At 41.2% G+C, this 12,046-nt stretch overlaps 1 protein-coding gene across 2 annotated transcripts in view; it reads left to right on the top strand.

Moving 5' to 3' along the window:
• The window catches only part of LOC116694326 (CMP-N-acetylneuraminate-beta-galactosamide-alpha-2,3-sialyltransferase 1), a 76,898-nt gene that overhangs the window by 38,068 nt on the left and 26,784 nt on the right, over positions 1–12,046 (top strand). Inside the window, exon 2 of one of the 2 annotated variants that reach the window (XM_032524009.1) lies at positions 8,248–8,800. In XM_032524009.1, the coding sequence (XP_032379900.1) occupies positions 8,513–8,800 (288 nt within the window). In that variant the 5' untranslated portion in view covers positions 8,248–8,512. Of the gene's footprint in view, positions 1–8,247; positions 8,801–12,046 lie in introns of those variants that run through there. The other variant, XM_032524008.1, reaches the window with a different exon arrangement.

The raw sequence follows: 12,046 nt of genomic DNA, 5'->3' as shown, positions 1-12,046 counted from the left end.
ATGTAAGAGAGCCGGTCATTATAGCAAATACAATCCCCGACAGGGTGAGGCCTTACCCTCTGGCTCTGCAGTATCCCGCTTGTTAGTTGGCTACTTACCAAATCAAGAATTTGACACAAAATGTTGATTTTTTTTTTTTTTTTTAAAAAGGATTTTATTTTGTTTCGTTAAAGAAAATTGTCCGTTTTGGAAGACTGGGTCCATAGCAACATAAACTCTGTGGCCTAATGTTGAAATTCACATGGTCTATATCTACGACGTTCTACTTCCAGGATTGCCCCAATTTTTGCCGGAATTTCCGCCAGATGTCCATCTTTTCAGCCGTTAGCTTCCGCTTTCTTTGTGTTGGCGTTCTAACCTCTGGCTGATTTCTGAGGACTATGGTTACCTGGTCCTCACGTCTCTGCAGGGTAAATCCAGACAGCTAGCTAGACTATCTGTCCAATCTGAGGACTATGGTTACCTGGTCCTCAGGTCTCTGCAGGGTAAATCCAGACAGCTAGCTAGACTATCTGTCCAATCTGAGGACTATGGTTACCTGGTCCTCAGATCTCTGCAGGGTAAATCCAGACAGCTAGCTAGACTATCTGTCCAATCTGAGGACTATGGTTACCTGGTCCTCAGGTCTCTGCAGGGTAAATCCAGACAGCTAGCTAGACTATCTGTCCAATCTGAGGACTATGGTTACCTGGTCCTCAGATCTCTGCAGGGTAAATCCAGACAGCTAGCTAGACTATCTGTCCAATCTGAGGACTATAGTTACCTGGTTCTCAGTCTAGCTAGCTGTCTGGATTTACCCTGCAGAGATCTATCTGTCCAATCGGAGTTTTCTGTTGCACGACTAAAACTTCTGAACATACACATGTTCCACCAAAACAAGTTACTTCCCGTGGCTATTTTGCAGCGGCGCTCTGTCTGGCGCTTAGCAACACCCAAGACGATTGTGATTGGTTTAAAGATAAACCACAGGCATTCCCATCCCGGGAACGCTGCATGGACTGGCCAGACCGTCCTCCATAGCGCTGTGTAGGAAGGTCTAGTAATGCGAGACTATAAGGGCGTTTTCACACATGAAAGTCCAAGGTCCATGTTTTTGTTACATTGTATATATTTGATCTGGTAAGTTTTGGTTTCACACTGCATCTCCACGTGACCAAACTACACATACGTGAGCTGTGTCTCCAGATATTTAGAATTGATCCGTCTGTAGACGGGCTTCCCCGTCCCCTCGTATCCCCCCACTGTGTTGCAGTTTTTTCTACTGACTGCTGCCCCCCCCAGTAGCCTGATAGCTGTCTGATAGCCGTCAGCTGTCTGCTCTGAGCGCATTCACCCTCACTCTCTCTCTCATGTAGCCTACACACTAGGGCTAGTCCGTAAAGGAGCTTCCCTGGTCTTGTAACACAAGGGGGGGCCGCCATTGTATTTGGTCCGAAAGTCCATAAACCAACCAGACCATGGTTCACCAAGACCACCTCTGTTTATCTGACCAAAACTTGGTCTTTTGAGGTTTCACACCTGTAATTTTGGTTTGGCTTTAACTGAAGATGAGGGATGAGTGGAAACTCCCTAAATCCCATTAATCTGAACATTTCCGTTGACGGTGACGTGAGACAAGGTGAATGGGACTTATTTAAGAATATTTATGTTGATGTTTCTGTCCTCATTCATCCCGGTTCCTTCTTGCCCAGGCGCCGCAGTTGACACACCTGGAAACATGTTTCTTTTTCAAGAGTGACCAGGGGCCTGTTGCACGAAACCAGGATAAGGGATTAAGCCGGGATATTCAAGTTATCCTGGATGAATTTAGCTTGGACTCGGTTGCACGAAACCAGATTGAATTAAACCCAGCCAAGTTACCATGGAGATTTAGTCTTTGCGGCTAGCCTGGTCCAGAGCAGGCTAACAGCCGGGCTAAGATTAATCCTGGAGTCTCATATGTCAAATCAGCTGCCGTCTGATCCGAAATAAACGTGTTTACCATTAGTGTTTGTGTGTGTGTGTGTGTGTGTGTGTGTGTGTGTGTGTGTGTGTGTGTGTGTGTGTGGGGTGTGTGTGTGTGTGTGGTGTGTGTTGTGTGTGTGTGTTGTGTGTGGGTGTGTGTGTGTGTGTGTGTGTGTGTGTGTGTGTGTGTGTGTGTTGTGTGTGTGTTGTGTGTTAACTAACAAAGTGTGGACACAGAGTGTAAATTGTAATCAATAAAAACAGATTAAAGATTAAAATTAAATATGTAGAAAGTAAGAAAGAAAACTGTTAAAATGCTGAGAATGCTATACCACTTATAAACAATTTCAGAGACAAATATCCTCGTACTATTTCATTGATCCTTTAAAATGGCCTTCCATTCCCTCTATATTAATCAGCTCTGTCTGTATTTGCAGCAGCGATTGATTGGTGCGATGGACTCAAAATAAAGGTCTGGTGTACATGTTCATCATGATGAAGGAACATGTCAGTGCAAGCTGCTTTACCCAGGCCTGTTAGCTGCAGGCTAGTGTTAGCGTTTGGCTCGAATCACCACTGTGCATAAATACAGAGACAATATTTTTGTTAGTGTTTTTTCATGGGATTTGGACAATAAGAAAAATGACTCTAGCCTTATCCTATAACACATAAGAAGGTAGAGTAGTGGTCTCTAGCCTTCATGTCAGTCACAACCAAAGCAAATGGTCACTTTGGAGTGTCACTGTTTTCAGTGGTGGATTGTAACTAAGTACATGTACTCAAGTACTGTACTTAAGTACACATTTTAGGTACTTGTATTTTACTTGAGTCTTTACTTTTACTCCACTACATTTCTAAGAAAGATATTCTAATTTTTACTCCACTACATTCATCTGACAGCTTTAGTTACTTTACAAATTAAGATTTTTGCACACAAAACACATACTGAAATCTAAAATGTGAGGATTTTTAGGGGTGCACTTTAAATGCTTTAAGTACATTTTCCTGATTGTAAGTATTTACTTGAGTAAAAGATCTGAATACCATTTCCAGCAGTGACTGTTTTTGATGATGAAGAGCAGTTTGTTCCCTCTGACGTGTGTGAGGATGCCGGTCACATACACAAATCAGGATGTGTAAACATCAATAGCTAGAAAAGCACACTATGCCAGTTTAAAAATGTATAACTAACACATTGCTGCGGGGCCAAAATAAACCCTCTCACCTTCAAAATGTCAGGACATGGATAAACAGCTGCACTTTGAGTTTGGCCGCTCTGCAATTCTTCCATTTTGTCTTCTGGATTATGTTTCTGGGGTTTATGGAACCAGTGGTCCCACGCTGTTGCCAGCCCTCTGAAAACCATATTTTTAAGACCACAAAACGTACAATCCACCTTTCAACTTAATTAACTGCATCAGACTACGGACCCAGTATTTCTTATCTGTGAACTGACTTCAGGGCCACTTTTCCATTTATTTTAATCTTATGAGAAGACCTTGCCCGCACCTTTCAATCCCTCAATGCGCCTCGAATCCTCTTTATGCGCTTGAACAAAAAACATAACTGACTGAAAGTCAATATCTGTGAAAATGACGTATTGAAATTCTACCCATGTCAGAAACCAGAGCATGAAGACTCATAGATCTGATGCCATCAAAAAGCTTTTTGCCTTTATTATACCCTGCGTGATATTATTAGTTATGAAGCGGAAATCTCACCGAAAATCCTTCTGGATTTCATCAATGCTGTCTTCAACTTTAACTTTTCTCATTTATCCCATCTGGTGCAGTTTCAGATATTGAATGTGGATGACAGCAGAAATTCTGATTTGATTCCTACTTTTGACATAATATTGTTCATATTGGCTATTAATCTGCTGTATTGTTTCTACATGAAACCCTAACATTGCTGCGTTCTTCTGTCTGTTCATGTAGTGTCTTTCAATTTTGATTCTGCGGCCTATTTCACAAAGTACAACAGTGCACAAGCCTTGATTTGCAAAGGCTTTAAACAGGGACTCTCATTTGCTCACATGCTGTATGTAAAGTATTTTGCTTGATATTCATAAATTCATCCATGAATGACCATTTAAATAAAAGGGTGACAGCTGGTCTGATTATTATTCGTGGAAAGTCTTTTTGCTGCAACACAATTTTTATAGGCTCACAAATTGAGATTATCTTCAAAAACATAAATATAATAAATCAATAATAAGAATATATCAATACTAAATTTGGTGTTCTTGATAACAAATCATGTTTAACCTTGTCATCGTAGTTAAGTAAAATGACTCGGGCGCTTATTGTGACCTGATGCTGACGTGTTGAATTGCAATCATGCTTATGTAATGAGGTGTGTCCCTGTACCAAGGTTCCTTCTTATAGTTGACTCCCACTTGGAGAGAACTGGGTTCAATACTCTCTCAACCACCTAACCCGAGACCAAGTCATCACCGAGACCAGGGTGTATGGAGCCCGGGACACAACCAAGACTTTGAGGGGCTGAGACTGTGTCAAGACAAAAACCAAGGCAGGGCGAGACCGAGGAAAGACCAACAAGAAGGAAGGGCGAGACCGAGTCCAGACCAAGAACAAGGCAGGGCGAGACCGAGACAACAACAAGGCAGGGCGAGACCGAGACAACAACAACAAGGCAGGGCAAGACCGAGACAACAGCAAGGCAGGGCAAGACCGAGACAACAACAAGGCAGGGCAAGACCAAGACACAACCAAGATTTTGAGGGGTTGAGACCGAGTCAAGACCAAAACCAAGGCAGAGTGAGACAGAGTCAAGACCACCAAGAAGACAGGGCGAGACCGAGACAAGACCAAGAACAAGGCAGGGCGAGACCGAGACAAGATAAAGACTTTGAGGGGTTGAGACCGAGTCAAGACCAAAAGCAAGGCAGGGCAAGACCAGACCGGCGCTCAAAGATTCATATTCTTAAGGGGGGCGTGAGAGGGGGTTAATAACAAATTTTAATTTAGACAGAGTCAAGAATAAGAACAAGGTGGGGCGAGACAGAGACAAGATCAAGACTTTGAGGGGTTGAGACTGAGTCAAGACCAAGAACAAGGCAGGGGAAGACCGAGTCAAGACCAAGGCAGGGCGAGACAGAGTCAAGACCAAGAACAGACCGGTGCTAGACAGAAAGATTTTGTTCTTCTGTCTCCAAGATTCAAGTTCTTAAGGGAGGTGGGGAGATGGGGTTAATAGTAACAAATTTCAGGTAGGAAATTAGTTGAGTTATTGGTTACGTTTTAAGCAGGAAGTCTTGCATCCAATCACAATAATGATGTTAACACAAAAAAATTGACAATGCATAGGCAATGATGTTACTGTAGTTGTGGTCTTGACTGATCTTAAAATAAAATCCTAAAGTCCTCTTTATCCAAGACCAATCACGAATATTACGTGACCTTCAAATAGTGGTCTTGAGACCGGTCTTAAAACCAAGACTTGATACAACAACGCTGCTCCCAACTCAGCAGAGAGACCTTTCTCGAGTCTATAATACAAAGGAGTGTTCGAAACTGCAAAATGTTGATTTCTCAAAACCGCTCACAAGTAGCGGAGGTAAGCCGGGGAGAAAAACAATTTCCACGCGACACGGAGTGAAAACACTCTGCTCTAACGACGCCCTGCAAAGTTGATGACTCCTCAGAAGCGAAGATTAGGGTGAAAATCACAGCTCACACACACACCGCTGCTTGCCACCCCCCCCCTCTCTCTCTCTCTCTCTCTCTCTCTCCCCTCCTTCTCTGAAGTGTGAACAGACGCTTTGCTGTCTCAGCTCAGCAAACTTTGATCAGCGCCGGGGTTGCCGGCCTTCAATCGGACAAGGTCAGGGGAACAAGATGATGGCCCGTGTGTTGTCAAAACCGGGGAGTTGCCACCTGTTTGAGACTACATAATTGCGCTTGCTCTCACATCTAGCTGAACCCTTGATGCCAAGGGGCTTCACAGCGAGTGGAGTCAACAGCCTGCTTCATGCAACTGGGACTCTTTATTGAAGTGTCCATTATAAGTGTCCCCAGGTATCCTTGTCAAACTTGCTGCCTTAGACAATAAGTAACCTTGGGCTGTATGCAAATCAGCAGTCTGCTGAGAGTCACGGAGCGCCAAACAGCCGACGGGATCACTTGTAAGCCTTTCTGTGCATTGGCCTGTGTCAGTGCTGCTGATAGAAACGTCTGTACAGTTTGTTTTTCTGCTTTAATAGGGAGAATGAAAATCAGCAGGCAAACTGTGTTGCTGCATAGTCTTTCTCAGTGTTGAGCCCAATCCTCTTTGCTTCCCTCCAGCGTGGTATTTGAATGACCTGATCAATTTCTAATCAGAAAAGACCCAGAGCCCTTTCTCTTGTGGTAATAGACTTTCCCACAAATCTTTTATATGGAGGGCTCACTCAGAAATTGTGGAGAGCAAAGGGCAGGAATAATGTGTTTTATTTTCAAGATGTATTTCTCCCCGTGTGTGGCGATAATGGCACTTTATCTCCAGCGTGGATACTGTCTATCATCTGCTGTTGGCTAAATATAGAAGTATTTGTAGAACCCTAAACACAGCTGCACATTAAAATGAAACCCGGGCCCTGTTTAAAGGCAGAGGTGGCCTTTTCATGTTGAAAATGAAACCCCAGGAGGTCCGCCTGCTTTGTCAGTCATAAAAAAAAAAACAGCGTCTGGGGAAAAAAACCATTCCCCGACTGTAATTTATTCTGTGACCATTTTATTTGTCACCAGCAGGTTACTGACTAAATGTAGCCTGTGTATGCTCTGTAGGAGCTGGAACATGGTTAAGACCCAGCGGTTCCTAACCCTTTTTGTCAGATGTATCCCTACAGCCCTGTCGGACCAACTTAGTACAGAACACAGCCCCCCCCTCAGGTGTTCATTTCAAATGATTGCAAACTGGATGTTATTTTACACCATTCATCAACTTAAGTGGATATTGTTGCTACCCTGGAAATCCAGTGTTCTCTAGACAGCACAATTTGCTCAGCGAGTTACTCTGGCATCGAGTAATGCTGCTCATTAACTATACCCTTGTTGCCGAGCTGCACCAATCACATCGGTGTACCTGATATAGGCGGGGCCAGAGCCGAGCTGCACCAATCACATTGGTGTATCTGATATAGGCGGGGCCAGATGACGACAGTATAATCTACCAGTTAGCTCCTCTGGTAGTTCGGGGCTCTGGATACGTCACCCGGCGTGTTGTTGTGATTGGTCCTAGTGTTATCCAATTGCGTGCAGTGAGATTTTCAAATGCACGCTTGGTCCCGCCCCTCAAGATGGGCAACTTCCATTGCTCAATGCCAGACCCTTTCTCTTTTGGATTTGGGTCTGGATTTCCAGGCTATATGGTTGCAGTAATGGTCAGTAAGTTTGCATTACATTTTTTTTCAGCCAATTTAATCTTTTTCAGTATTATTTTTCTCAGCTATTAGCCATTTATTTATTTAGGAATTTATCCATGTTAGCTATCTATTTTAAGTATTTGGACTGTTTCATTACAATTTTACACATATGTGATATTTCCAAATGTTGAAATTCTTTTCTATAGTTTTTAATATGAGGGAGATCTATTATAATTTCGTTTTTTTGTAATGTCTATTTATCCACATTAGTTGAGCTACTCCACAATCTTTCTCACCAGGTTAGAGTCACTGGTTTAAATCATGTAACCCACTGGTGTGAAAGAGCAACATGACCGCAGATGGTTTCCAAATGGACACTTGTTAGGAGTTGGGATTGTGGAATGTGTTCCTTTTTATCAATGACTCATTCTGCTATTATCCCAGTTTGTCAATGATTTGATCTCCGTTAACAAAAGCTCTTTGTAGTTATTGACGTGTCCCGAACAGTGGGCTGGGGGGGGGTGGGGGGGTTGTCGCCCACAAGGTTGCTGCTTGTTTGTTCCAGGAAAACTCATCATTTTCACAATCAATCCAGACACTTTTGGTGTTTTGATGGTCGTTTTTAAGAGCTGAGAGACTACTACATCCTGTCTAATTTGGTCTTGGGGAAAAAAAATAGCAATAATAACAAAGCACTGCAAATGAAACATGCAGTCATGCACAGCAAATATTAGTGTGAAATTGTCATCTTGGAGTGTGATGCTGTCATCATGGAAGGGGTTAGTGGTGTGAAATTAAAGAATAATTTACCAAGAATACTGCGACGCGCATTATTTACACTCCCTTGTGTATTTATACATTTAAAGAGTATTAGAGCTCCACCAGCTGTTTTTCCCAAGTGTCTGTGTGTCACATAAGTCCTTGTATTTGCTTTCTAGGTGGATCATTAAAGAATGGATAGTACGTCAGTCACTCACCCCGCAGAGTCAACATTTGAGAGTTGATTAACCAGGAGCCGTCAAGCAGACAGAATCAGTGGATTTACCTTTTTTGGTTTGGATGAATCTGCAAAGAAACCGCGGCGATACACTTCGTGAAGGACGTTCATGAACCCGGTCCCGTGTGGTCTGAACGAGAAGAACAGGGCATGCTCATTGGACGGCGGTGATACATTTGAGACCAACTGGTTTGGACTGTAAGGACATGTCTCTACCCAAGCGGAGGAAAATCAGGACTTTTGCCCTCCTGTTTTGCGTCATTACGTTTACAACATTCCTGTTCAGTTACACTTTCGGGGACCCATCGCTCTACTTCAAGCACGCGTTTCGCCTGTCGGACAACTTTCTCTCCAAAGGGCTATGTGCCTGTCGCCAGTGCATGATGGAGCAGGACGAGGATCCTTGGTTTGCTGAGCACTTCAATCAGTCCGTCCACCCTCTGATGACCAGGGAGAACAGCGTGCTCTCCGATGAAACCTTTAAATGGTGGCAGGTAAGTCTCAGGGGATGTGTTCAGGGGGGTTTGTGTCCTACAGAGCAGGGGTCTTTGACATTTTTTAGTCCAAGAACCCTGTAATTACACTGGTCCAATTGAATTCTGCCATGCATCATGCAGATGTCCTTTTAACATTTATTTACACAGTTCCATCGTAAGACACCGTGAAAACAACACAAACAATACAATGAGTCAAATATACTTCTTTCAGTCATTTTACAGTCTCTTAAACACGTTTCCTTAACTAGACAGGCCCCACAATGTTAGCGTCCCAACAGTACCAACAAGTGCGTTTAAATGCAAAGAAATTCCCACAAATATTAAATATAACAAGGCTGAAATACAAAAGCACAATTACTGTGTGTGCTTCTTGGATGGTGCATAATCTTAGTTTGAGCATTTGAACATTTTTCCTCCGTTGGCTCTTTCTGTTCATCTATTTTACCCACAATGCAACAGGTGTGGCCTTCACTAAACTCTGGTCATTTGACTTTTTGACTTCAACATAAAAAAAAATAGCATTTGTAAGAAAGAACCAAATGTAAACAAAATCAAATTTAAATGTGAAATATTTTAGTAAAATTTTAAATCCAACATCCGTTTTTTAAACTTATTTATTACCTTTTTCAAGGTTTCTAACTATCGTATGAATTCACACACCAATGGAATTATCAAAATATGTACTAACAAGTAATCTCAGTAGCACTGTCCCTCAGACAGTTACAAACCCCTTAGCTGAAAGAGACTGAGTAGGGACTCCATGTGCTGTAGTATGTAACTTAGTTGCATTAAACTGGGCCGGATGGATAAAAATAAATGGAGTTAAATGTTTAAGCTTATCAGTATGGCTACCATGGTAACCACCCTACCTACAGCCAGCTTATCTTTAATGTGTAAATAAAATGTTTTCCACAAATGATAAAATTTTAGACTCATAATGGATCTTAAGACATGTCAAAAAGTTTGAAAAAAAAAAAGTTCAATAATCAGAATCAGCTTTATTTGACAGGTATGAGGACACATACGAGGATTTTTTCTTTGGAGCATCGTTACTCACACTGTGCTCACACACACAAAACCACCAAAACAAAAATATACACACTAATATATATACCCAACATATACATACTCTAAACAGGAACAATATAGAGGCATGAGTGAACAAAGAGTTCAATAAAAATTGTTTAAATATGGAGCATAGTGCAAGGATACTGGGATAAATACTATTATGTTATTACATTACAATATGAACCGTATGAACATTATGGACAGTTCTGAAATAGGAAATGAGAATGATGAATAAATAACAATAAGAGATGTGAGAATGGGAATGATGAGTAAATAGTAAATAATAATTGAGATATGAGAATAATAAATACTAAATAAGTGAGATATGAGAATGATGAATACTAAATAAGTGGAATAATAAGTGGAACCAATACCAGGTGCTGTAGAGACAGTGTTACTGGGTTATTGACCAGAATTGAATTGTGGGTCAGAAGTCAACTGTTCATCAGAGAGATGGCTTGTGGGTAGAAACTGAATTGACAATACTCATTTAAATGTAATTTGGCGGCCCACGTATACAACCTCTGAGGACCCCCCCCCCCCCCCAGTTGAAAATCCCCCACATTCAGCTTCTTAGAGCACCTGAGGTAGTGAAAAGGGAGCTCATGCTCCAACGCTCCCAAGAAAGGTCGGTTTTTGCCACATTGATTGTTTGAAATCCAAGGGCTCTTCACCAGGATCAAGTTGTGAAGCAAACTCCCACGCACAGTTTGTTCACATTTAACAAGTAAGATGGTGGATATTGAAATTGTTGTTTTACTCTCACCCATCTGTAGACGGAGATATTTTCAATCAAATTTGATAAGGTGTGTGTATATGTAAGTGATAACGTAACTTAACCTTATGGCTGAATGTAAGTGACATCAAAATAAAGTGCGGTTGCAATGATACAGGAAAAACAATATTGCAGTGTAAGTGAGTGACGTTAAATTAAATTGAATATGTAATTTAAATTGTTTAGCAAAGTAGGTAACCATAAGTAATACTGAAAAAGTAAGTACTTGTAACTGAAAAAAAATATGTATAAATACAGATAGTAAAGATATTCAGAGTGTGTGGAGTAAATGAAACACGGGAATCTAGTATTGCGATTTCTCCGGGAAAATACTGTATTCCAACACAGATTCCAAGTATCGATCTTTTATTAGATACATGTAAAACTGTCGTCAGGACACTTCGAACTGTAAACAAGGTCCATCCAATCCATGGATTAAGAAAAGTGATTTAAAAACCTGGGACGTCACCACAATGTGAAGTCTTTGGGTCTAGCGAGAACTCTCAGACGGACCAACAGGAGAAACACTACTGATATTCAAGATATTCAAGATTTCTTTATTGTCATACCGCAGTACGCTGTAGTACAAAATTACGTGCTTACGAGTTCACAGCTTAAAACGATACAGCATAGAAAAAATTAAAAAACACGTGGAAAAGTCGAGTTATCATATGAAGTAAAATAAAAGCTTATATGGGTGTGCAGAGCGTGTAGAGTGGTAAATATAAATGTATAACGTCAAAAAATATATAAAATACAAACAGCTAGGTTCATACAGTTGGGAAAAGTATAAAGTATAAATATCCATATTTGAAGAGAATAAGGTGAAGTCAGAACAGATGCTAAACTGCATACTTAGTGAGCCACATATTACAGAAGTAAACCCAGAAGCTAAGAAACCTTTTTAAGCCAGGCGAGCCACTCCGTTGTAGTAAACGGCCGCCATTTTGGAATCTGCTATCTAGTTAATATAATGTAATACATCCATGGTCAGAGTAGAGTAGATGGATGGGTCCGACAAACGCCGGCCTTTCACCCTGGAGAACACGGTTTGTGTCCCGCAGAGGTGGGTGGAGTAGCCCAAAATTGTACTCAAGTAAAAGTACTGTTAGTATAATATGACTCGAGTAAAAGTAAAAGTAGTCATCCAAATAATTACTTGAGTAAGAGTAAAAAAGTACTTGATGGAAAAAACTACTCAAGTAGTGAGTAACTGTTGAGTAATGTCTGATTTATTTCTTAACACAAGCATCAAAAATACAAAATAATCATCTTTAGGCAAATTATACTTCATCCAATCCATAGAATAAATTAAAATGTATTTATTAATTACAAAATAGTTTTAAGTGAAGAGACTTGTCACATCAAATTTGGATACTGCATGTGCAAAACATACTGTA

Source organism: Etheostoma spectabile, chromosome 8 (assembly GCF_008692095.1).
Source record: "Etheostoma spectabile isolate EspeVRDwgs_2016 chromosome 8, UIUC_Espe_1.0, whole genome shotgun sequence".
NCBI lineage: Eukaryota > Metazoa > Chordata > Actinopteri > Perciformes > Percidae > Etheostoma > Etheostoma spectabile.
This window is presented reverse-complemented; position numbering and strand designations above follow the sequence as displayed.